Raw genomic sequence first — 27,805 nt, forward strand, 5'->3', positions numbered from 1 at the left:
GTTTGTTTGGAATGTGCTAGATTGAATTTATAGCTGTTATTGCTGTTAGCTATTATTCAGCTGGATTCTGCGCTTGCCCTGGGGCTTGCCTGCCTCCCTGTCTGTTAGTCTGGTGCTTGTTAGTGGCTGCTTTTTGCTCTCACTCCTCGCTGTGCTGCTGCACGGCTTATCACCTTACTGAGCCGTGCCTGGGAACAGCTTGATAACAGCAACAGCCAGGCGCCTGGGCTGGCAGGTGCCCAAGGGCAGCGCTGCTGTTTCTGAGCTGCTGTGCTGACCAGGCTGGAACTCCAGCATGAACTCGAGCTGAAGGGACTGTGACCTGTGGATAAGTCCACGTGGGAGCAGGACACCCCAAAACATCTGGGGCTGTGGATATGCCCATGCCAGAGTAGGGGTATCTCCAAGTGTCTGTGGACGTGGTTATGTCTGCACCACAGCAGGTGTACCTCTGAAGGGATTGTGGCCCAAGGATAAGTCCACGCTGGAGAAGGTACACCTCGAAGCATCTGTGGCTGTGCATGAGCTCATGCTGCAGCACCTCAAAAGTGTGTGGCCGTGGATAAGCCCACGACAAATCTCCCAACCAAAACCATCTGCAGCAGCCTAAGTAATACTGCGAACAATCTTGTGTATCCAGTAACCTGGGGGGAGAGAGGGTGTAAAGGCAGGCAGAAGAAGAGCTATGACTATGAATTTATGGAAGCAGTTAGAAAAGTTCAGTGTGATAGCAACATGAAAATCTCTCACAAAACCAACTTAAAATTACTTTATTTAAGTATATTAGCACAATCTTTACAAAATTGTTTCATAAATAAAAACATTTTTTTCGGTAAAGACTATAGATATTTAAAATATCCATATGTTTATACATACACACATTATGTACAGACACAAATGGAAGCACACAGGTATGAACAACTTTGGTTTTAAATTACCGGTGGGAAAGGGCTGGGTGTATCAATGACTTTTAAAACTCTCCCTTTTAAATTGGTACCTACAGAGCAGAGCCCTTAACACAACAAGAAGACAGCAGGTTCCCCCCCATTTCTGGAGCAATTGATTCTGCAGCCTGGCCAAGGTCCTCGCATTTCAGCAGTGCCTAGGATGAGGCTGAGCTGCTACCAGTGACACAAATGGGATCTACTGCAGTTTGCTTTACAGAAGTCAACATAAAGCTATTATACATAATGGTTTTTATAAGGCAGAATACCTCAACAGAATTCCTGTTAGTTTGGTTTGGTTTTTATTCCTCAACTTTCAGCTTGCCAGAGGAAATCACTAGCTGTAAAGAGGGAGATCTGCACGGAACTTATTCAGGTAAATTCTTAAACTGAATTGTTAAGGTAGAAAATTCTCCCCTCTTTAGGTAGAGATTTCTGTGATTATGGAAAAACCTGTATAAAAAGATTCATATAGATAGGAGTTCAAATCTTATATGCATACTCCCACTGACAAACTTTAACGTATGAACATAAGTGTAAGCAATACGTGCTTCTTAAATGTTTCATCACATGAATAACCCTCTTCACTGCAGCCAGTTCCACTGATTTTAGTGAAGGCTGGACCATGGGTTGCTTTAAGCGGTTCAACCCTGCAAGCCTTAGCAACAGCACTGTTTATGAGAGCAAGTATTGTAAAATCAGATACCTCAATTCTATTTGGTTGAATGCTTGATACAAGGTGTCTGCATCGAGACTTGAATCTCTGCAACATACACCCACCACATAGACAGAACCTTAGTTTGTAACATCCAACTCTGAGACATGCCAAATTTACTCACTATCTTTAAGAACATAGATTTTATTACGCTGCTGTTTGGCAACAGCTTTCCAAACAAAGTTTTAAATTGTCAGAAGGAAAAAACCATGTGCGCCTTTGAAATAGTACGAAGAGGAGACGGTGTCAAGATTTCTACAAAGTATACATAAAGTCCAAGAGAGGCCAACTGTATCAGAACAACTCTCAAAACAGTTGTAAAATGTGATCAAATCTCATGGAACGTGCAAGTCCTCTAAAATTGATTTTGAAGTGTATGACTTACATATATACAGAAACTGAGCCTGCTCGCTGCTCATGAGCTCCTCCTGCTTATTTTCTGTGTTATGTATTTGTGGCAGCATCACACACTTGGGTCAGAAATGATTTAACTCCTTTTCCATTCAAGAAATCAGATTTGAAAATTCTGTCAAAAATATACTAAATAGGACAACTCCTACTTGTATGAAGCATCTGTGAGTTCTACATATTCACTGGGTTAAGAAAGCCTGAAATTGCTTCCAGCGCCACACACCGCACAACATGAACGCATTCAAGAACCACATTCAGCATGAAAATTACTGGCTGCTGTGCTCCAGTAATTCCAGTGCTGAATTAGGCTCCAACAAGCTGAGCAGTTTCTTGTCAAAGAATATCAAAGAGGCTCAGAGAGCTCTCTCACTGGAGTAAAATATCGGCCACCAGAGCACACGTGACTACTGTCCACAGAGAGGAACATTACGGTTTCGTGGAATTAGAAGTCAGTTAGTAACTTAAGGAGAGCTGGGAATAAATTAGGTACTTCTGCAACTTTGTGTATAAGCATTTTATTTATTTTTTTAGAAAAGTTTTGCTGAATCTCAGAAAATAGGTATTTGTACGATCTCTGCTTCCTACTTGTATCACGGACATATGACCATACCTTGCCCATGCACACAAATAAAGAAAGTAGTCTAAATGGAATTGCAATCTTTGGGCTGAGCAGGCCCATCTTCAAAGCAGTGACTAATGATAGTTTGAAAACAACACCACTAAGGATTACCGCAGGGAGACCGTGTAGTGGGCAAACAGTGCTTTTTATATTCTCACCCCCAACCATCCCATATATGCCATAAGAGAAAAAACAGATCACATGTGGGCAAAGACACATTCCTCGCTACAGCTGCTGTGACTATAAAATTACATCATTTATATCAAAAGCACTGTCGCCACACATGCAAAACAACTAGTTTCCTGAATTTCTTCTCTTTGAGTAGTGCATCTTCAAGGCCACTGAGTATCAACAACGGTGTACTTTTCACATATCACATCACTTTGCAGTTCTGGGAATTAAAAAAAGAAGAAAAATTGCTTGGGAAAAGCAGGAACATTTTGCACTGCTTACTCAGGTTACGGCTTAAAAAAATGAATTCTTTTATTTCAAACATTGAAAGCATGCTTAGCACTCAAATAACGGAAAAGAGTGGTACTAACAGCTAGTGATGTTTCAGCCTCTCCACATCAGAAAAGCGGACATTGTCTTCGAGCTCCAACTCATGAACTGGAATAAACTGTTGTGGCTCCCAGCTTTGCCTGTCTGACCTGTCCTGTCTTTACCCCTAATGCTGGTTTACTTGCACATGCTATTTTGCAAGCTAGCATGCTTCAGCACCTGACTCATCCCTTCACTCTGTGTGTGAACTTGCAAGGGAAGGTTAAGGCAGGAAGCAGGTAGAGCTCAAAAGGTTCCTGCGTCCAGCTTGCCTTTGACCTGTAAAACCTGCTGTTATTTTTAGCAGCCATCTTTCGGGGCAGAAGCAGCAGACAGACTTCTAACCCTACCCTAAATGCCAAAATGAAATGGATAATTAGCAATTTCTGTGCTTTTGGAAGCTCTACCTCAGCACTAGAATAGGAGGCAGGCTTTTATAAGCCTAAATGAGACACAGGAAGAAACAGACCATTTATTTAAAACTTAATCACCAAGCAAAACTCCACTTCGTTCTTCAGCAGCAAGTGGTAACCGTATTGATCCCATCCGTATCTCCCTTCCGGTCTGTTTCAAATGCAACAGACTGGCAAATATCTGTTTGTTTCCTAATCTCAAATCACTGCCATGAAGAGCAAGCAATAGTCACTTCTGAAGTACTCCTCCTACTTCAGATTATATTAACTGGTAAACAGTTTATCAATGCATTTAGGAGATACCAATGCAGTTGTCCTCTGTACTCCAAAAGTGCTTGTATTCCTATTGGTTTAGAAATAATCCTATGGCATACTTGGATGAATCATGTAGTAGTCATAAGTAACATAAACCTAGTAGTACACGGTATTTGTAAGGAAGTGTGTTTAAGATCAACTGATGTACCTTTTTCCCATTTGGGCTAACTAGTACCTCGTTTATTGTCACACTCTCAATCCGTGCCTTCTAGAAGTGGCAAAATATAAAAATATTTCAAGTAAATTAACAGATTTAAAGTGACCTTGCTCTTCATCCTGACTAGCAAAATGCTGTACCTTGATGCAGAAGTACCAGGCTAAGGGCGTGGTGATACCTCATGACAAGCTTGCTCAGTTTCCAGGAAGAAACAGTAGTACCAATAGCATTAACAAGTGCTCTTTTACCCTACTTCCATGGAAAGGAAGTACAGCTTCTGAATAGAAATGAATCAGTAAAAGGCTGTTTTCCTTTTCAAACCTGAGCATCTAAACTAAAATTTAAGCTTTTCAGTGAGAACACAATCCGGCCAGGCAAGCTCTGTTACTCTTCTGATGGATAGGATCTGCAGGAACCAAGAATCTTCACAAACTTGGCTACTTGCTTTAGGTACCAGTTTAGAAATTCTGGACCAAGTTAATACAGTCTCTCTCACTTCATGGCTTATTAAATATTAGGAAGAGACTATTTCCATGTAGTCAGTGTTGCAATCTTGCAGGCTGTTATAAAATCAGTAGGACTAGTCCCAGCATTGAGGACATTTCACATAGGAAGAAATCTTAAGTTAACCCAGGACACTGCAACATATATCTTTCTTTACAATACCTGGTAGATCTTTAAATATCAAGCATAACCAACGGGCACAAGCCACAGCGCAGCTTAGATCTTAAAGTTCACAATTCAGGTTTGCAAAAATAAGTTGAAGTTACTTAAGCTGTTCCTGATTTTTATTAAAATTTGTTTCAGTTTTGTTCATTTTTAAACAATACTATCTGACCCTGAAAAATAATAAATTAGGTTTTGTTAGATTGTTTGCACTCCAAATAGATTTCACTCAGAGAATTTAAATAACATCGGGGGGGGGGGGGGGGAGGGGGGAGGGAGAAAGTCTACTTTTAAACCACTTTCCTGAGAGCTTCCACGGGACATCACCAAATACATAGAGAAGGCTTAGTTATATTAACAACAGCAACAACAACAAAAAAAACCACACCCCAAAAAACCCCAATTAAACAGTCCATGCATCTTACATACTGCATAAGCATAAAAGAAGCATTTGACCTTCCACATTTGATCAGAAACATACTATTTGATAGTTCTCTCTAACTCACCCTCTTCACTGTTTAGAAACACCCGTTCTTCCCCTATGCATGATCTTTCTTTTCAATGAAATAAAATTTGAATAAGAACAGCACCTGCACTGAAACCTGTCCTCCAAGTTTCATTGTATTAGTGCTGGGTAACGCTTAACATCAAAATCTCCAAATACATGTTAATTAAAATAAATATCTGGAGATATATTTGGACTTACCATCATTCTAACATCACTCCTTTTGCATCTTTAAAAGGTAAGCAAATGAATTAGTAATGAGCCAAACAGCAAGAAATAGTTATTAGTATTCAGATTAATTCTAAAATTCGGGTTAGAACTTGCTACTACTCGGCATGCCAATCAGTGAACACAATAGCAGAAAAAAGAAAATTTCAGTCATCCCCTTCTCACTGTAAATTTTCCTCATCTTAAGCGCTATCAGTTTCCCAACACCATGGTAGAGTTTCCTCAACCCAAAGAAATCTCAGAAGAATAGAGCGACAAGGATAGATTTTGCAATAATCATAACCATTCCACCTAGACAAATGCTTGTGAAGAAGAATCAACATCGACTTTCAAGACCTGTCTCTCTTTTCCTCTTAGAAGTTGGACTTTTGCAAAGCTAAGAGGGTGGATATAATATCCTGACATATTAGATTTGTCCTAAAACTGTCACAAACATGCCACTGGCTAGCAAGCACAATAGTGTAGAATGAGGAGTCTGGAGCTGCAGGCATAATTTCATGAACAGATCAAACTCTCATTGACTTGGAGCCACATAAAAGGACATACCAATCTGCCATCTCGGTGCTGTTGTACTGAAAGCTACAATTATTTTTTTGACCTTTTTCCATAATTAATCCCTTAATTAGAAGATAAGCCTTGAATATCACCTACCATTTAGTGGTTCTTCTACAGCTTTCTGCAAAACATTTAAAAATATATATATATGTATAAAAAGCCTTCATGTTTACTTTTGGCTCGCCCCAGTTAAATTACTCTAATTGACATATACAGTAAGTAGTGATTCTACAGAAATGAAGAAAGCTGGATGTTAATAAAAATAATGACTAGATTTCTGAAAAACATTAAATCAGTCAATAACTGCATTCTCCAGGTTATGTTTTCCCCACTATAAGTTCTTCCTCAGATGAAACACCTCTAGGTGGCAGCAAAAGGCATGCAGATACTACTCTTAAGCTCTAAAACCTAACTGATTATTTCTGTGATTTGATCAATGGTTAATAATAAAGCGGTGTGACTGAAAAAAAAAGTAGCCAAGCAATCAGGTGTAATATCCTCAAAAGGAAATACACCACAGTTGTGCATTTAGTCTCGTAGACAATCATCAGAAACAGCACATGCAATCTACAGAAATGTTAAAAAAAAAATAAAATCAGTAAATCAGTAATTGGTTAAGATAGTAGATTTCAAAATATGCACCTTTTCCCCCTCAGACTCAAGAAAATATCAAGCACATCATTTTGTGTGTGCCCCAGTGTCAAAATTAAGCACTTCACCAACATTAAGTTTTCCATAGTCTTTAGATTACACAGAATCAAAGTGTATTTTCCAAATTACTTCACACCTATTTATTTCCTCAAAGTACAGCAATATATGCTGAACAGACATTGATGGAAACGAGCAACATATTAACACACTTAACTTTCCATTAGGTCTTTCCATAACACCCACACGTTTGTGGCCACAAATCATTGTGACCCAAATTCCTCTGTCTCTGACCCTTCACTAGCTGCAGTTGCAAAACCCAAATTTTTAGTGGCTGAGATTTCCAATGACCTCTAAGTTTTAAAAATTTTTTATTTTATTCCTGTCTCCAATTCAGAGAGTAACATAGTGTTCCCTACTATGTAACTGTGGCTATTTCTTTGTCAAATCTTTGCTGCAGTATAAAACTACCTAGTGAAGAGAACAACTCAAAGAGAATGGAGTTCCACAAAGTATGTTATTTAGCATGTTGGCTTCTATCTCAAAGCTTATAAACAACCAAACACTAAGTTAAAAAAAAAAAAATCTCCTCTTGCCCTGTTTGCTTCCATTCTACAAATAAACATGAGCATGTTAGATGAAGGCAAGATTGCATTATGAAAGAAGTGTATCTATAATACGCTTTCTCAGCTCATTATGATAACATAATGAACTTTATGAACCTCCTTTTTAATTTTTTGAGTTTTTTTTTCTTCAACTCCATGCACTTATATTGCTTCCACAAATAAGAGACCAATCCTCTGAAATACTACTCCTTAAAATGAAAATGGATGAGAAAAAAAATCAAGGGGGAGGGATGGGGTGGGGGAACCCAAAACAAAAATCTCTGTTGTCCTAACTGAGGTCAGCTCTCCTGCCCTGCCGTTAGAAACCATCTTTCTTCAACAGCTAGGTCTCGGGCTGTAGACTGAAGAGGAGACCTGGAAGTATGTCTCAAATGATGGCTGCCAGCCAAGCAATGGGATGACCTACCATTTGCCACGATCCCCTGTTACAAGGAAATTTTACTAGTATTTTACAGCTGTGCCTCTTCATTTGCTTCTGCAGAACTCCAGAAATCAGGCAGTTCACATTCATGGATCACAAGAAAGCACTGCGTAAGTCTATGAAAATTACTGTTTTAGGAATGATTACCCTAGAATTGAAAAAAAACTTACTGAAAAACCTTCTTTTTTAAAAAAAAAAAAAAAGAAGTGCTCTTCTATTTGTTCTGTGTGACCTAAAGACAGATGCTATAGTATCATCAAGTCAGGGGGCATTATAGGAAAATAAGAAAAGAAAAAATGATCATGGCTACAGCATTCATATAGCTGGGAATCCAAGAGAATATTAAAGGGTTCTGGTGGAAAAGACCATAGGGAAAACACACCTCAGCCTTTGTTATAAGCCACCTAGATGAAAAAATGCAATGGTATTCTGCACTCACCTTAATGAAAAAGCATGTTCATTAAGGTAAGCAAAAGGTCTTTATACATTTGTGTGAAAGACTGCATTGTAAAAGAACACCAAACTTCCCTTCACATCCACCGCCTTTTTGTGACAGGCCCTGAAACTCCATTTGGGCAGGACAGTCAGGGTAGCTGTTAGGTAACGGTGGCAATTACAGCACTATAGACACACTCAATAGGGACAATGAAGACCACCAACTCACTCAACATTAGACATCTGTTACACAGCCAGAACTTTTACTTGCTACCAACCTGGTCTGAATTCGAACTAGTGAAGAAAGGTTCAGTATCTCACTACAATCCCCTGAGCCATCTAGTCACCCCAAATTTATTAATTTTAAGCTTACCCCTGGACGAGGATGATCTTTCGTGCTGGAACCTGAAATAATTACAAAGACGTGACCAGGCAAATGAATAAACGTCATGATCAACAGAATAGAAATGTCTACTGATAAAACTTAGAACAGAGCAACAACACACAAAACTGAAGTTTCCCCTATCTAAAACTACTTCGTATGATGACTTGCAAGTACTTAAAGCCTCTAAGCACCCTTCTGTTTAGGAACTGAATACTCGTATCACATACAGTCTATGACTTGTCTCACCCATGCCTTCAGCTCTAAAAATTAATTATGCCACATGCTATTCTTTGTGCTTATTTTGGTGTGCTGGAATCTACCCCCAACTGTCACATTTGACTTCTTCAGCCAGCATAAGCAAACTATAAGTGCAATAATTAGGCCGACCATTAGCACGCAGCATCAGAGTTGTATATATGAGTAGCCCAAAGTCAATAAAATTTACTTTATCATTGTTAAAAGGCTTGCTTCACCTCTGTTGCATTTTTGATTCATCTTCATCTATCTCAGATATCAAATATCAGGCATTCTGCCTTAATTTCTTCTCTAATGGAAATTCTCCGTGTCTCAGGATCTATTAATTCTGACCATGCCCACACATGGTGTGCACATACAAAACCTGCGAGACTGCATGGTGCAGTGCAGACTAGGTACTGCGCTGACTGTATACACATCAGCTTGAGTCTGGAAGCAGTCTACCCTCAGTTGCACAGCTCTGCATCCAAACTAACAAGCTGTTTGAAGAGCCTTCATGCACAGCTTGAAACAAAAATATAGTCACCCTGCTCTCAGACCCAAGCTGTAAAGTCATATAACATTATGCTGTGGTGTGCCAGCTTAGAGGTGTCTGCACCATATTCCAATCACACAGCATTGCTGTAGTTTTTGCTTATGTAGCAGGCCTGACTGGCTTTTATACCTTTAAATCTCTCCTCTTTTTGAGATCTGGTGAACAGACCAGTTTCTGAAACAAAGTATTGCTATTCTTTGCTCCTGGCTTTTAAAATTAAGCATAAGAAAAACGGATAATCCACTAAAACGAGAAGGTGGTGCATTCCAATTGCTCTTATTTTAATCTGCCTCTAACCAGTACAAACCACTAGGCAGATTTTGCTTCTTTCAATTCACATTCTGATAAGCTTTTGTCTGCACCATCCTGTAACCCACTCCATAGAATCCTTGAAATCCTTTTGCTCTCTCCATTCTAAGCTTCAGCTAGCCAACTGTGTAAATGCTGAGCTTAAACAGCAACACCTGCCTACAGTTGAAATACCCTTACTTAAGAAACCTGGCTGTGTTGATCTCAAGACAGTTTATTATAAGCTGTAAATTTCTTTACTCAAGATTCTCCACAGTCTCTATGAAACAAAACCAATATACAGAGCATTTTTCATTAATTTTTTTAAACTACGGAATTGTGAAATCACACCTTATGTTCAAATAAGCTATGCCTACCTCTGAAAAGTACAAAGAAAATTGCTCTTCTGAATATTTAAGTGCTGAAAAAAATGCAGAATATTAGGTACTACTTACCCATAAAAAACACGTAAGCCAGACTAAGTAAATTTGCAAAAGCCATAATAGCTAAGGCAGCAATCACTACAGGCCCATGTGATGGAGGACAGGCTGTTAAAAACACGATACAAGAAACTGTTACCATCTGACACAAGTAAAAGCACAATCTTATTTTTGGATATAACTGAATACTAAAATAAATAAGCCTGATAAAAACAGAGGTGATTAATTTTTCTTTCAAAGCTATCCCAGAACTACTCCTGCACCTTTCTTTTTCTGTATACATTCTTTAATGATATAGAGGCATTTACTGATTTATCCTGCTTAGCTGTACTATTCCACTACAGTTTAGCTATTCTACTGTCATACACTGCAATTTACAACATCCTTTCATTAATTTTATTTTAAATTTAAACCTACAACTCCAATCCCAATTGTTTTGAACTACAATTGCATTAGATTACAGAATACAATACTGGTACTGATAAAACAGGGTAAAAAAACAGGAAGAAAGGAGCAGAACGTGAAGGTAGTTCTGAGGCAAATCCACCACAGATAACAGGACTGCTCCTTGTTTACAGGGATGTCACAAAGCAGGAACAGGCTATTACAACCTAACCATAGCTCCCTACAGAAACTCCCTAGTTCTCTGATCCTTGTTTCCAGAGACTTGAAGTCATTGGAGCTACCTGTGAGCTCAACCTAGGATCAGCTATTTCTACTGACACTTAAGGGTCATTGAGCTAAACTTCCAGAGATACAGACAACATCTACCTTATCTGACCTGTGCAAAGGAAAAACTAGGGACACTTTCCATTTGAGAGCATAAAAACATCCTCCATTTTGCATTACTCTAGAGGATTAAGGATTTACCAGAAATCTCCCATCAATTTATTAGATAACACTTAAGTGCCTCTTGCAAATACTTCTGTAAACACCGAACAGTAAGTATAAAACTCAAATCACAACTCCACTGAAAGGTCTATCATTTCACCCATATTAGACAAACCTTTAGGAACTACTCCAAGGAGAAATATTTTTTTTCTTATAACCCCAGCCAAATAAACGATTAAAACAAAGAATGTCTCTAAGAAACAACATATCAGGGGTATAAAGTGCTTCCAATGAACACGAGTATGTATTCAACTACTGCCAAAGATGCCTAGTCCCAAATGCCCCCTTTTCTCTGCTGTAGGATTTTCTGGTGGGGGGAAGGGAAGGCAGGCAGGGGTCAGAAGGAGGGTTAGAGGCAGGGATGTGGGTGTTTAGTTAGTGGGTGTTCTTTTACAACAGGGACTGTTTTGCAGTGAAACAAACTTTGCTGAGGCAGAATGCCAGCCACAACCAGACTTGAAACAGTCCAAGAACGCTTCCAAGCTCACCGTCTCTGCATTTGCCACCTTAGGCTGTTTCAATGGCATTTGTTTCCAAGCGACTCAGTTATCAGTCACATACCAGTGGAGATTAACAAGGAATTTCTGATTAACTCATTGAACATGAGAAAATTATCAACACACTAATTTAGTTTCTAAATACCCTAGGCCTCAGTAAGAATAACAGTAACAGAGGTCATAATTGGTTTTAGGTGACTTTTTAGGGCACTGACTTCCAAAATTAAAAAAAAAAAAAAAGTAAGGTTTTTGTTTTTTTTTTTTTTTGAAAAGCAACTGGTTATAGAATGCAGCCAGGATGGGCAATCATACTAACGAAACTGATATATGTAATACTGCCTTTGGGCTATTCTTTCACCAGATAAAAGAGCATTAACACAGTACTCCTAAAGTACATTTGCAGAAGTTACTTGCTAACACTCAAGGTAGTGAAGCCATTTTCACAGCATTTTAGTGTTTCAAATAAACAAACATCAGGTATAGACTAAATTAAAAAGGTGCTTTTACAGAAGATAAATTGCTTACCTGAGACACACAGTGCAAAACCAACCACAGCAATTATATAACCAAGAATCTGCAAACATAGCAGAGCACACGTTGCTGCCGATAGACTGTCGAAAACTGGGAGAGACAGAGAGAGAAACAAAATTGTATTTTTTTTAAAGATTAACTAAAGAAATACAAAAGCTAGGTCACTCACATAAAGCTAGAAATCAGACTCTTCTAAATTCTAAGCTCAGCCAGACAGTGTGATAACAAAACTCACAGGTCACTGTAAGTTACTCAAGGCTCTTGTACATGTATGTACAAAATGTGCATATGCGTGTGTGCAAAATATATACATATAGTATAGATACATATATATACACAAAAAGATATACATAAAATACATCATACATTGTGTATATACACACCCATTATATACATTGTATATGTATTTTGTATATATGCACACAAAATATATCTATATATAAAATAAAATTATAAATAAACCATAAGTAGAAGAAATTAAACACGTGCATTCTGAGAGTTAGTTATTCATCCCAGTCCCAAGTCCCAGGAAGGAAGAACAGGAATCACTCAGACGTCTTACCCTAAATCTTATTTTTCAAGCTGGTAACTTATATTTTGTCCCTGAAGCAACTTAGCCAAACAAACACAGGTTAAACATTTTGTTTTGAGACACTAGGAAAGTCAGGAACCCAGCATGCTATCGTATTTATAAAACTGAAAATAGTACATAGATTATGTGAGCAGGGGGAGGGAGCTCAGTTTTTCTATCAGTATGTTCTTGACTAGTCAATAAAAAAACCACTCACCAATTCCAAACATGAGGTATTGAAACAGTACCAAAATCACAGCAGGGACTACAATTAGGCCAAGGCCAGCTTGACTCTGTGCACTATAGCCACCTGCAAGTATTTGTATGGAAATTAGTAAAACAGAAATCCTTGGTTAGAAAAAGACTCAAAGCGACAAAAGTAAACCATTAGTATCACCAAGTTTTTAGGGTCCAGAAAAAAATCTCACTGAAGCACCAGAAGTCACTCCCAAGCTCCTAATATTCACCCAGGGTAGTGGGCCAGAAAATAAGAGATAAATTTGGAGTCTGTATCTGCCTATGATCATCAGAGGGCCTGACAACCACAATGTTGTTTTTGTTGTAGTTTGTAATTTTTTTTTCCATTTTAAACTTAGTAGATTGCAATTAATAGGTGGTACTAACTTCCATACTGTTGCATGGAAGAGGTTCATTTGTGCTCTTATTCCCTTCAGCTAGGAAGGCAATTTTAATACACTTACCTTGGACAAAAAGAACAGTGCCTACAACAGCAACAACTAGGACGATGATAGCTGCAATAATAATGCCCATTTTCTTCTGAGACACAATTTCATATTTTAGTGCTTAAAGACAAAACAAAGAGAGACAGATAGGAAAACAATCAGACATAGAGATTCTCTCACTTAAATACACAGATTTTATGATTAGGACTGTTGTCCTAAAAGAAACAAACTCCTAAAAAATTAGAACTATAAATATTACCAGAATTTCACTTGTCTTCATTGTTTGATATGCTTAATATGGCTTACTCACATAAATGAAACCTGGCACTAGTGTTTTAGTCCAATTCTTAATTCCACCTTCTATACAATTCAGGTGATATGTTATCAAAATAACTTTTGGGACATGGTACAGCTTAATTCATGTACATGAACTACTGACATTTAGATAACATTACAGTGAATTTCTTACTCAGATGAGCATCGGACAGGGATTTAGAAATCCAGGTTTAATTCTCCTCCCCATGACACTGTGAGCTTAGAAGTTATCACCTCCGTCCCCAAAGGAACAGGATGATGTTCCCATCTCACCAGAATGCCTTGAGGATGAGTAGATATGGGATGACCTACACAATCAGATGCCATAGACAAGACTAATTTCCAGTAAAACTGCACTGCTAAATAGCTGCCATGTCAGAAATGGTTGATTCCAGTGGAGGGTTTCAAAGCAGCAGCACTTTAGTAGTCTTTGGAAAGAAGGAACAGTACAAATACAACATCATAAGCAGCCATATTTACTTCTGCCTTATACACTGCTAAAACTAAGACATAAAAGGCAGCTCTTGCTCCAGGCTTGAAAATTAATATACCAACAATCTTGGTGTATGTTGAAATTGGTAATCACATCAGTGAACAAACACTGTAAGTAACTTCAAAAAGAAAAACAAGTTGCATGGACAGAATTAACATCCCACTTACATGCACTGTATTAGCACAAAAAAATATCATGAGGATAGAGTAAATATTCTAGAGAGTACATATGACCAAATCTTTATTAGTATCTTTTCTATGGAAGGGTTACAGAATACTCTTTGTCATACTCCCAAGTACCACTATCATTTGAACCGAACTTATTTGGAATAGTAGAAAGAGTAAAGACTTCCTACATATCTGTACTGGAAGGTCATATTTTTTCATATTATAAATATGCTAAATCAGGAAAGCAAGACACAAAGGCAAAAACAGGTAATGGATACACTATACTTAAATCCTAAAAGCCAATCCTGTAAGTAAAAAAAACCCCACCCCAAACCAACAAAAAAAACCCACACCAAAACAAAACAAAAATACCAAACCCCCCACAAACCCAAGAAAACATATATTCCCTAGTATTACACAGAAAAATCAAGCACAGTTTAACAAACTATTTAAATGTATACTGTAGCATTGCTGGATTCACAGGTTAACTAAAACAGTGCAAATTAAAGGGCAGGGGGGGGAAAAACAAACCACCAACAAAACCTAACTGTAAGTACACCCACATCTATTAAGTTAGAGGTAGCATGATTACTCTTCCCCAGAGGTCAAAGACCTCACAATAAAGCATACAGGTGCATTAAAATCCAAGCAGGCTCAACTTACTCCTGCAAAATTATAGTGCTTCTCCACAGATGTATCCATGCTTATGTCAGGACAATTACTTTCCTATCAAAATGCTAATAACGTTAAAGTTCTGCTACAAATGGAAGGCAATGATAATTCCTGAACATATCAGATCAGAGACTCCTAAACCATTATAAACAAGAATGAAAATCAGGACTCTAACACCAAGGAAATAAAATAATTTTTAAAATACATATTAGTTGTCAACCTCTGACCATAGATGGACCTTTGAAGAGTCACACACCATTTTCAGAGGGTCACAAAAAGGTAATAAAGGAAATTATATATAGAAGGCTGAATATGTATGCGATTACTATAAATCACTCTGAGTGCGATTTCTTTCCATTTCTTATGGACTTGACTCTTAAGCAGGAATTTTTTATTTTTTAATTTTTCAGAAGTCTACAAATTGGAAAAGGCTGAAAAAAAACCTCAAAGACTGATGTAACGAAACACAGCACAGGGAACCATCTGGAAGACTATGACATAAAGCACATGCTATATTGCACACATGTTGGACACCAGCGTATAAAGAACATCTAAGAATGTCTGACACTGGTGGATATATTGCCTCTGAAAATATAACAAAATCATTGATGTCAGCATTAAATTATAACTCAGCCAGTGCTAAAAGACTAATGAACAATTTTACATTAAGAAGAGAGCACCATATTTCTCTAATATTGATTTTATGACTGTAAAATGAAACATGCTTCTGTTTCTAATGATTCAATGTCAGTGAACCATCAGCAAAGAAAAGCTTCCTTGTTCTAACCAGTGACAGTAGACATTATTATTTATACCCCACAAAAATTACACACACAGAAAAGCTCATGGCTGGCAACAGGACTGGCAGCAGAAATACCACCACATGGCAGACTAGCTCTAAACACAGACCCTTTAGGCTGCACATCATACCTTTGTCTACAAAGACATACAGCTGCTAAAAATCTTAACCCCGGGAAGCAACCCCTGGCATCCAAGCAAATAGAGCAGACTGGCCCAGATCCCACCGCTTAGGGCTAGACCCCCATTCAGCACAGTGCCTGCATCCCCACTGCATGACTGGGACACCATGTGGTACGCTGAAGCCCCCAAACACACATATTTTTGATGAGGTCATGTTTCTTTTCAGTTCAAAGGTCCCAAACTGCAACTGCTATGCCAAACTAGTGTTTTCATAGCTTGATGCCAAAAATGTGTGTTATGTGTCCTGAAAGAGTGCAAGGCCCACTGAAAACGAAATGGAAGACTATACAGAACAAAAAAGTGTAGCTTGGTGCACTCTTATTGACCAAGCCTGTAAGTAACAGTGCTTAGGAAGAACTATCTTGAGAACTGTATGCGAGTTAACTCTCTCATGCTGTTAGCTGATCCATGCCAAAAGAAAGCCCAGAAATGAACGTATGTAACACAGTGTGGATGATCAGGAGAGGATTCCAGAGCAAACCAAACACCATGTTATGTGACAAAGCAGATGCAGCACCCCTCTGTGTATTACCCGTATCAATTCTACCAGACACCTTTTAGATGTAAGCGCCGATATTCACCTTGCACAGATGCCTTTATGCAAGCAAGTGATTTCAGGACAAATCAATAATTGCAAAAATTAAATGAGTCAATACTTACCAATAAGACTGAACTGAGCCAAATACAAACTAATATTTAAGAACACCAACACTACGATGACAGCCAATTCCACTGGAACAAACCATGTTCCTAGAGAATAAACAAAGAAAAATGGTAGGAAGAAAACAAAACCTGAGATTATTAGCTTTAAATTTATTGCTCTTTTTAGGCTATGCTCTAGATTGCTTAATACTGTATGTAATAGCCTATTACAACTCTTAATGCTAACTAAGAAAGCTATGACTTCTACCTATGTATTTTTCACTCAAATCTTGTATGTTGACAACCTCTTTTTTTTCAGTATTTCTAGTCACTCTAACGTTTTCCAAAGTGGAGGTCTTAGTCTCTACTGTAGCAGAGGATGTTTATGCTACTGTCTGCCAGTATAAGCTAGTTAGAGTTTGTGGGCTACAAACAGCACAGTAGGTTAGAAAAGTAGAAGCTGGGCAAGTATGAAAAGTTTAATTTGATGCTTCCCCAGCTATTCTGTTCTACCTCCAGCTGCTGTAATTCCCGAACAAATCCAGGTGTGTGATAAGGAATACAGGAGCTCACTTAGGTGAGAAGGAAACAATGTTTTGTTCATTTTAGAAATCACTCATTTTCCTTTAGGTCTTCCCACCATCATTTATTTAGCTTTTTAACCCCCTGCATCTTGGATGCCTTAGGCTGCTCAGTCACTCATGCCATAAGACTGTATAAGCCAACTTTCAACACAAAATTCTGAAATTATTTCCACTGAACTAGAAAATGGAGTTGATTTTTGCACCTCTGCTCATAACTTCATTTAGTCCCACTCAGTGGAGTCCAAAGTCTCAATTTCCTACATTATACTTGCCACTGTTCCTCTGCCTGCACACTTGCTTCCAAAGAAATTTCTAATCTTCATTTTGATGCATACTCCTTGCACTTACTCTCCATATTTAAAAAGCTATATCTGCAGCTCCAGAAACATGGAATTAAGCAGCAATACTTCCCAACTTTCAATGCCAAGTAAATACCTTGAGGACAGTTTTAAACTGACAAATTCCCTCTTCCCCCTCCCCCTGCAAGGAGCCACAGAAGATATCATGGTTACCATAAATACAAGGCAATCACAAAATATACTAATGGCAGGGAAATGGAGGAATTTCTGCCAACTTTGTTATCGCCAAAAGAAGCCTAATTTAATGAATTGTTTAAAGGAAGGCTTTCTGCTTCATGTACATTTTCAAAAAAGCAACTAATATTGAACAGCAACTTCAATGCACAGTTGTCATTCTCTAGATTAGCCAAATCTTACAGGCAAGTCCCAGCAATGGTATTCAATGTAACTGAGAATCATTAATGAACTGAGAGTATCTGCAATTAGAGACTGAAAAGCAGCTTCACTTCTTCTGCAGCATTTCCAGATGACACTACCAGATATTACAAATAGAAAAAAAGTAGCCATGAAGCCATGTATCTGCTAGGACTTCAGCATGCAGCATGGAATCACACATGGTCCAGTCTCAAGAGTCTAAAAACACTTATTGTAAGGAAATGCTTACAATACTGCTGGTACACACAACACACATGTAAGAGAAGCAGCTGAACACATTTTCATGGTAATACATTTCCCTTGCTCTGGTGTTTCATAGCAATAAAGTAAACTCCTGGTGAAAAGTATCATTTTGAGAGCCACTATATGGAAGTCAGTTCCAAACTAACAAAAGAGACTTCCAGACATGGGGGGAGAAGGAGAGAGAGAGAGGAGAGAGAGAGAGGAGAGAGAGAGAGGAGAGAGAGAGAGGAGAGAGAGAGGAGGAGAGAGAGAGAGGAGAGAGAGAGAGGAGAGAGAGAGAGGAGAGAGAGAGAGGAGAGAGAGAGAGGAGAGAGAGAGAGGAGAGAGAGAGAGGAGAGAGAGAGAGGAGAGAGAGAGAGAGGAGAGAGAGAGAGAGGAGAGAGAGAGAGAGGAGAGAGAGAGAGGAGAGAGAGAGAGAGGAGAGAGAGAGAGGAGAGAGAGAGAGGAGAGAGAGAGAGGAGAGAGAGAGAGGAGAGAGAGAGAGGAGAGAGAGAGGAGAGAGAGAGAAGAGAGAGAGAGGAGAGAGAAGAGAGAGAGAGAGAGGAGAGAGAAGAGAGAGAGAGAGAGGAGAGAGAGAGAGAGAGGAGAGAGAGAGAGAGAGAGAGAAGAGAGAGAGAGAGAGAGAGAGAGAGAGGAGAGAGAGAGAGAAGAGAGGAGAGAGAGAGAGAAGAGAGGAGAGAGAGAGAGAAGAGAGGAGAGAGAGAGAGAAGAGAGGAGAGAGAGAGAGAAGAGAGGAGAGAGAGAGAGAAGAGAGGAGAGAGAGAGAGAAGAGAGGAGAGAGAGAGAGAAGAGAGGAGAGAGAGAGAGAAGAGAGGAGAGAGAGAGAGAGAGGAGAAAACTGCAGTCACTCTCCTGTGAAGATAACAGATCGGGAAAGAGTGCACCCAAAGACAAGGGCACTAGCATATAAAAGTCTTGTCCACTCTGCTACCCACTTCCTATGTGAATCCAGGAATTCTGTAAAGTGAGATGAAGAATAGTTGGTTCTTATAAGATGACCTTTGTAAAAGCATCAGTTGGAGCATGTTAATAGTGACAGCACAAATTCATTGCGCAGAAACAACAGAAGGAAGACTGGTACAGGATTTCCATTATTAAAGAGAGAACAAGTGATTGTTTTACTTTCAACTAAACCCTCAAACATAAGACCAAGTTTTACATTTTCTAGCATATACTCTCAAACCTAATGTGACCTCACAACTATAAATTCTTCACCAACCACATTTTTCCTTTGGTGTTGGGGTATCTTCCTCGCCACAACTGACAACTAGAAAATGAAATTAGAAAAATACATCAGTTTCCTGCTTTGTAGTCTTTATACCATTTTCAAAATTCTAAACACAGAGAAAGTAAAAATAGAAACAATAAACTTGCAAATGGGACTTGATACTACTACATCCTCAAGCCTTGTCTCCTCTTCTAGAACTTAACAATGAATGGCAAAAACAGTGCCAAAAGGTCAAGTAAGCAAGAAGCTACAAGAGAAGGATGGAAACTGCCTATACCTCTTCCCCTGGTTTTGCAGTGTTCCAAGAACCAAGTAATTTTGTAGCATCCTTACTCTTTCAGTGGCTGTGCCCCCTCAACCCATTTCAGGAACACGTTTGTTTTGCAGTGTATACAGTTAACTCAATAATTAGACCCCACTGTGAATTACACAGATGTTTGCAGCAGGACATATGTTACATCTGTTTGACCTTGGTAAATATTTTGATGACAAGTGCAAAAACTAATAACAAAAACATCCCAGGAAAATTCTATAGTGCACAGGTAAGACTCCACTTGCTACACCTATGTAACATATTCAGTGCTTCTGAGAAACCTTCCAGAAGCAAGGAGCAAGGCTCCTGTGCAGAACAGATGAACAATACACGCATATATTTAGTGAAACTATCACCCCTGCAGAATACTAGACAGACTGGACATGTACAACAGATCCCATAAATCAACAGCTGAGGTGGTAGAGCACATGGGCTGCATCTGACAAGATATGGTAAAATGGGTCACTAAATGAGAAATTCATCACTTAGTCACTATTATTTTAAACATCATCTTCTGCGGTCGACATTTAATGCTAGACAGCGTAACAAGTTACCATGTAGTAGTAGCATTTTCAGCCTCACTGGAAAACTGCATACCTTCAGATCAAGTTTTAGAGCTCTTATACAGAATTTCTATTGGTTCTCTCTGCAATTTTTCCAGCAGAGCTAAAGATTCCAAGATGCAATTCTTCAAAGAAAAGATCTCTGCAGCCACTGTGATGGATGTACACATCTCGGTATTACAAAGATATTAAGCATATGTTTCAGTATGTAATGCAATAACATGAGGATGCTGAAAACATCACCAACTATATAATCTACAAGATGTGGGAAAGCATAGATTTTACTATATTAGACAAGTGATCTTCAGATGTTATTACAGAATGAAAAGCTGTGTTCAGATCTCTCCCACAGAAGCACTCCCCTCTAACTTAATCCAAAATAAATCATATTTGCATTCAAGTTAGAAGGCCTGGGTGCCAATTTTTGTATTTTCAATTTAAAGTAACACATTGTCATATTCATCATTTTTCTCTTTCCTGTAAGATTTTGCTTACTTTCCCTCCCAACAGATTCTAAAATAATGGCAGGCAACTCACCTGGGTGGTCTTGAAGTTCAACTCTTGTTTCTCCTTCTCTGTTTGATTCTGTTACTTCACAACTGTAATTTCCAACCTGTGCTTCTGTATTGTTAAGCATTAGAGAGGCAACACCCTTGGGTAAATCCACTTGAGATACTAAGTTAGCTGATAGAAATGCTGGATCTCTGAAAAACTCCTTTTTTTCCCCATCAAAAGAAAAAATTCGTTTTCCTTCTTTTTTCCATGTAACGAACATGACATTTATATTGTTCTCCTTTGTATTAGTCACAAAGCAAGGTAAAATGACTGTTTTATTACAGTCAGTTCTTTTAACAACATCTGTCACACTAAATACCAACTGGGCAGAACCTATAAAGAAAAATGAAAATTGACACATTCAGGATTATTTCTTAATAGACAAGGGAAGAAAGAAAAAAGAGTTACAACATATGACTTGGGAAAACAAACTCTCTTGTGAAACCACAAAGAGAGAACTGTGCTTTAAGGGCTTACAAGAGATGGAAAAAAGGCGTTATTATAATTCTACCACAGCCCCTCTACAGGGACTTAGCCATTCTCACATCACTCTAACGTACAGGTAACAACCTATTATAAATTTTAAAAAAAGTAAAAAAACTTTGGGCTGCCACTTACTTGGACACTTCCCCTAAAATGCCATATGCAGAAATACTGCATTAAGACCTGGTTTCTGCAAAGCATACACATAACATCAACCACAGGTTGTCCCACTGGTGTTCAAATTTTTGCTGCTGATCACCCAGGTATCTAGAAACGGAGGTGCAGGCATCATCCCCATGCACCTATCCTTTACAGTTTGTTAAGGACAGGGGAGAGGGTGGGGGAATTCTACTTTTACATTTCTGAGAGAAGGCAGGCAAGGCAGCTTAGTCAACAAAGGTTTGCCATTTGTTCCTTCTTTTCTCTGAAGGTGGAGCCAAAGCCCAGAGGTTTAGAGTGTTTCTTGCAAATTCTCTCTCTTCCAATGGAGGAAGTGCACATGCAATACCATTTACGATTATTTACTTAGTATTTCAGTATATACACAATAGAACTGGAAATAGAGAATTTATAACACCAAGTGTCCTGTATTGTAAATAGTTGTGATTAACGCTACTAAGAGTAGCATTCAATGCAGGTAACGAAAAATCACCGCCACACAGCATTATATTATCACTGCTGGGTTTTATCATTTAGCTTTGTCCTCGTTTTGGCAGGAATAGAGTTAATTTTCTTCATAGTAGCTCGTGTGGGGCTCTGTTTTGGATTTCTGCTGAAAACAGTGTTGGTAACATAGGAATGTTTTAGTTGTTGCTAAGCAGTGCTTACACAAAGCCAAGGACTTCTTCAGCTTCCCATGCTCTGCTGGGTACACAAGGAGCTGGGAGGGGACACAGCTGGGACAGCTGACCCCAACTGACCAAAGGCATATCCCACACCATATGACATCATGCTCAGTATACAAAACTGAGGGAAGAAGGAAGGGGGGACTTTCAGAGTGATGGCATTTGTCTTCCCAAGTAACCATTACGCATGATGGAGCCCTGCTTTCCTGGAGGTGGCTGAACACCTGCCTGCCCATGGGGAGTACTGAATTAATTCCTTGGTTTGCTTTGCTCGTGTGCCCAGCTTTTGCTTTACTTAAACTGTTTTTATCTCAACACACAAGTTTTCTCCTTTTTACTTTTCTGATTCTCTCCCCCATCCCACTGGCAGAGAGTGACAGAGCTGCTGCGTGGGGCTTGGTTGCTGGCTGGGGTTAAACCATGATGCTCTTCCACACTGCACCACAGTTCTAAAACAGTAGAACTGACTAACCACTGTTTCAAGAAAGATCTAAATCCTATGCCAAGATTTTATCTGAAATGAAGACCCCATTCATCAGTTCCTGAGAATACCAAAAATTATAACATCAGCATTTAAGTTACACCAGGAACCAGAACAAAGAGGTTAATTAAACTAACTTGACTGCAAAATATGAAGGTTTTGAACCCTGTATTTTCTATACTTTTCCTCATTTGTGTGAAATTGTAACTTAGTTTAATAGCTGTCTTAACAGTCATCGCTCCCCAAAGTCCCTGTGGCATTAATAATTCAAAATGCTTGATTATATCCACCAGGTGAGACAAATATGGGAAAAGGTATGTACTGTAAAACAAGACCACAACCCCTAATACTGTAAGCACACACACTTACAAACTGGAGTAGTTCCAGTGACTTCAGAGGAACTACTGGTATTCACATGTCTAAGCCACCTCAGAGTTGTGATATGTATTTGATTGCTAAATTCAATCAGGGAAATGTAGGAGAAAAGGAAAAGAAAAAAAGGGGGGTGAGGGAAACAATAAAAGTTGTGTCACTGTTTGCAGTAGCTCAATTTCAAAATTAGTACCAAAAGGTTATGATAAACTAAATATGGTTTATGCATGAAGCACTTAACAACGAAGAAGTAGTTATTCTCTGGCTTACTTACTGTGTTACATTTTTTAAACTGTACCTCAAAAAATAAAAGTAAAAGCAGAACAAAGGGAAACTGTACCCAAACCACAAACTATGCACTAATGAAAAATAAATGCACACAATTTAAAGCTGTAGTGCTTCAGTGGTTTTTCCTGAAGTAACTTTCACATGTTTTATTTTAACGCTACCTCATGATAAAAGATTTCTGCGTGTGGGGTTGCTGGGTTTCGGGTTTGGTTTTTTCTCTCCTTTAGAGCTAGCACATTGACACTTTGTAGGAAGACTTTATTCTCCACTGCTTCCATCACTGAGAAAGGCAATTTTCAACTAAAGAAAGCAACTATACTTCCAGATATTTACCAAAGCAAATAAAGAACAACAGTCTTGAAAAAAAAAAACCAACCCAAATCGATCAAGATTTTCTCACTAGGACTAGCACAGAATGGCAGGGAGCTGTAAATCACTGGTTCCACCGGTTTGCTGTTGTCTATGAGAGCTGGCATATTTTGCCTGAAGCCAGTTCACAAGTACTCATGTGAACTGCTCCACCAGCAGAGTGCTGGGCAAAACAACGAGCAGGCTGCATCACATACAGGCACCATCAGAGGCACACGGACAAATATTTATGGGTTTTGTCCTCTGCGAATCTGACTGCTTCAGTAGAAGGGCTTGTGTGGCTACTATCTCACCAAAGGAAACCCAACTGCTTTCTACAGATATTTCCATTATCATCAACTTCTAACGTTCTTCCTGTGGTATGAGGAAGTAAGTCAGCAGAACTCTTTGGCAATAGTTCCCAAATCCTGCAGGCAGTGGACTACTAGGTGGGCTCCCTGCCTCAAACTTTCTCACGGATTATCAGCTTAGAGGTGTCACATAAAGGTGACAATTTTAGAGCCTTGTACTAAGCAGTTTGGGGGGCCTGCTTCTGAAGAATATGCAGTTGTGAAGCTGCCACAGAGAGATTGTTTCAAATGATATATGCAGTGCAAATTCGGGAATACTGCACATTATGCCAAAATTAGCTAAGCTTAGTAGTTGCACCTGATGGACACCTGCATTTCTCACTGACAGCAAAACATGCTGCAGCATTTAAGCCAGTCTACTGCTAACTCAGGGACACAGAAATCAATTCAGACGCTAGCTTTAAGCATGTGGGTTTAGACCTGCTGCTTACTGACAGAAGGACAATCTATCATTTGCACCTCAGTGAAAGCATTGTAGTTTTCTTCACTATCCCTCCCTCCACCGAGTTCCTTCTTCAGGCACAGAAACACAGGAAGTTAGATTGCGGGACGTCATTTACACGTCAACAACACCTCAACTTTTTTTTTTTTTTTTTAAGATCAAGAAGTGCCGTCAACCCTAGAAACTGTGCAGCAGACGACCAGCTTGATCATCGTTACTTCTTCAAGAAAGCACGTTAAGCCAAGCTGCCGTAATGCTATTAGGCACAGGAAAACGAGGAGCTTCGCGCTGGTCCGCCGTCCCTCCTCTCCCCCGCAACTTCTGCACGAAGCCAACCCACCTCCAAAGCCGAGGAGGACGAGGGAAGCGCTGACGCGTAGAGATGGAGGACGCCCCCCACCCTCCCGCCCCCGCAGCGCTGGCCGCGCTACAGCTAACAGCCCCGGCCCCCACCTGGGCTGAGCCGCCCTCGCCGCTCGGCGGCCACCTGCCGAAGCCGCGGGGCTGTTCGCCGCTCCGCGGGGCGGCCGCCACACATACAGGCCCCGCCGCCAGGGGACCGCTGTCCGCTTGCCTGGCTGCTCGAGCGCCGTGGGTGGTCGGGGAGCCGCCGGTCTTCTCCTCTCTTCCTCGCTCTCGCTCCTCTCTCCCTCTCTGGCCCGTCGGGCTCGCCGGACCCGCGGCCGTGACGGCGGCGGCGGGGCCGGGCGCAGCCAGAGCTGAGACACTTCCAGCTCTGGCTGCCGCGGCCCCGGCCGCCGCCGTCACGGCCGCGGGGTCGGGAGGACGAAGGAGAGAGAGGGAGAGAGCGAGCGAGAGCGAGCGAGAGAGCGAGCAAGACCGGCGAGAACTCACCGACACCCACGGCGCTGAGCAGCAGGCAAGCGGACAGCGGCCACATGGCGGGACGGCTGTAGCTGTGGCGGCGAGGGAGCGGCCGAACAGCCCAGCGGCCTCCGGACGCGACGACCGAAGCGAGCGGGCGGCTCCGCCCAAGGAGCGGGGCGGGGCGGAGCGAGGCGGGGCAGGCGGGGGCGGAGCGGGCTGCCACCCGCCCACCCGCCGCTGATTGGCTGCGGCCGCTGGTGCGCGTGGGTGGAGACGCGTGCCCCAGCGCGTCGCCCCTGGTGCGCGCTGATGGGGTAAACCGCTCGCCGCCAGCCGCTGGGCACCTCGCGCAGCCCCCGCGCGCTCGTCCCTTCCGGGCGGCAGCGGCGTGCCGGGGGGGGAAGCTCGGCCCCTCTTGCTTTTACCCGAACCCGGGAAAAGCCGAGCAGCCGGTGGGAGCGGCAGTAGCAGCGCTGGGCTGATGGCGATATGAGTCGTTATCGGGATACGTTTCCCTTAATCGCGTGAGCTCCGGGGTCGTGACGTCTCGTTTGGTTTTTCCTCCGCGCGCGGGGAGCCGAGGGTCGTGTTTTGAGCGACGGCGAACAAAATGGCTGACGGACATGGCCGCGGGGAGGGAGCTGGAGAGCCCCGGGACGGGGAGCGCCGGCTGGGCGGCTCCAGCTCACCTCCTCGCAGCGAACCCCCGATCGGTCTGTTGATTCTGAACACGGTCAAAGCCCCTCTCGGGGGCGGACGGACGGACGGACACGGCGCATCCCCCTCTCCCCCCTTTGCCCCCTTCCCGCGGCGGCTGCCTCAAGGGGTGCGGGAGGGCGAGGCCCGGCGGGAGGAAGGGATGACGGCCGCTTTCGGTTTCCGTCTCCCTTTCTCGTTAATCACCTGACTTTGTGCTTGAAAGTGACGCGGGGGAGGAGGGCAGGGGCGCTTCTCCCTGTCGGTAAAAGCCCGATGGAAAATCCGCCCCTGCCGGCGCGGGGTGGACTCGGGCGCCTCAGTCCACCCCGCTCCGGTCGAACCACAGCTCCACAGCCCGCGGCCTTCCCGTAAATCATTAGAGAGATGTGCTCGGCATGCAGCTGAAATGCAGAATTTTTCAAGATGGCACAAAACACAGAAGAACTTGTAAGCGATTTGTTGTTGCCCTTCAATTAAAAACGAGGATAAATGCTCTCTGTTCCTCCTTCCTACGCCTGGAGTAATGCTACACCTTTGAGTATTTCAGTAATGTTTCAGCAAATGGTTGGGTTTTTTTTTTTCCTCCGGAAGCAGCCCTCTTTAGGACTTTTCTTTTTTAATGGTAGAAATGTCTCAAAATTTCACTCCTATAAATACACCCTAAATGCGTACTTTGCTCTCAGGCATATGTGTTGGTGAAGCAGTAAAAAAAACGACTGTTAAATATATCTGGGGAACACACATATATGTATGTGTGTGTTTGTGTATATATATATATATAAAATGTTTTTACAAGTCCCAAAGTTCAACAGAGGATGAAAGCCAGGGCAGAATCAAATTTTGCAAGAAACTGAGTTGCATATTTTTTATGTCTCACATGATTTTACTACTTTATTTTTAACTGCAACATTAATATCAGTTTAGCTGGTTGTTCCCCTCCCCACCTTTCCTGAAACTGTTCTCTTAAATTCTTCCCCAGCCCTCCCTAAGTGATCACTGGATACCGATGCCTTGACTACTGCATTTGTTTTCTCCAGATAAAGTACTCGCACATCCTCCAGCATTCAAGTTTAATAAGAAGCCTTCAGCAGTGGTAGCCATCTGACTCCAGAAACGGTGGAGTGGGCTGGCACGAAGCATCTGATCCTGTTCCTTCCTGCCAGACTGATTTAGATTATGTTCTCTGGAGGCCAGAAGAAACAGGCTGGAGTGGAGGGTCGTAGGGAAAATGTGTGTTCTTCAGTTGTAGTTCATGCATCTGTGCCCAGGCTGAGTGCTAGCGTGTTGCGAGCTGGGGGCAGGCGTTGGGGGAGAGGGTCAGCTCTGTGGAGAGCTGCACAGCGTGTTGTCTGTAAGAAAACCGGGGATGCTCTCCTCCTGCTGCAGGGAGGAGAAGGCTACAGCTGCAGCATGCATTTGTCGCTGTTGCTAAGGTAGCACGTAACAGACCCACGCCAGCCTAAAGGCAAAACAGTGCACATGGGAAATTTCGTACAGCCAGGAGTGTTGCGTGAGAGCATGTTGCTCCGTATCGGGTGCTGTCTCCTGTACTACCGAACCGTTTTTCACAAATCCCTGAAAGATGACTCTCTGTGCATGCAGTTTCCCTGGGGTTTTTGGATGTAGCTGTGCCATCTAGCTAGGTGTGTCTCGGCAACACTTTGCCTCCTAATGCTCTGCCTTCTGCTGCTGAGAAGGGTCTGCCATGCCCCTGCTTGCGTATGGTTTCAGGAAGCAGGACTCTGCAGCGCAAGGCAGTTCTGGTGCTTCTGATTCCCGCAGAGAGAAAGGCTCTGCTTTCCTTTCTGAGCCAGGTATGCAGAGCAAACCCTCTTGTAATAGAAGAGCTGCGTGCTTTTATCCACTTTTTCTAACATTGCTGTG

At 41.2% G+C, this 27,805-nt stretch overlaps 1 protein-coding gene across 4 annotated transcripts; it reads right to left on the reverse strand.

The window, feature by feature from the left end:
- Nucleotides 1-754: 754 nt before the first annotated feature.
- Nucleotides 755-26,102, reverse strand: CD47 (CD47 molecule). 4 transcript variants are annotated; one of them, XM_064468212.1, is made up of 12 exons: nt 25,250-26,102; nt 20,747-21,097; nt 19,325-19,372; nt 16,563-16,652; nt 13,293-13,394; nt 12,809-12,901; nt 12,015-12,110; nt 10,117-10,209; nt 8,572-8,603; nt 6,165-6,189; nt 5,487-5,514; nt 755-3,080 (listed from the first exon to the last, which is right to left on the reverse strand). In XM_064468212.1, exons 1-11 carry the CDS (start codon nt 25,293-25,295, stop codon nt 5,489-5,491), a joined length of 1,002 nt encoding a protein of 333 aa, XP_064324282.1. In that variant the 5' UTR covers nt 25,296-26,102; the 3' UTR covers nt 755-3,080; nt 5,487-5,488. The 4 variants fall into 4 exon arrangements, with proteins under 4 accessions (XP_064324282.1, XP_064324275.1, XP_064324288.1 ...); XM_064468205.1 differs by lacking the exon at nt 5,487-5,514 and having other exon boundaries at nt 25,250-26,101; XM_064468218.1 differs by lacking the exons at nt 5,487-5,514; nt 19,325-19,372 and having other exon boundaries at nt 25,250-26,097.
- Nucleotides 26,103-27,805: the final 1,703 nt, after the last annotated feature.

This window comes from Phalacrocorax carbo, chromosome 1 (genome assembly GCF_963921805.1).
Source record: "Phalacrocorax carbo chromosome 1, bPhaCar2.1, whole genome shotgun sequence".
NCBI lineage: Eukaryota > Metazoa > Chordata > Aves > Suliformes > Phalacrocoracidae > Phalacrocorax > Phalacrocorax carbo.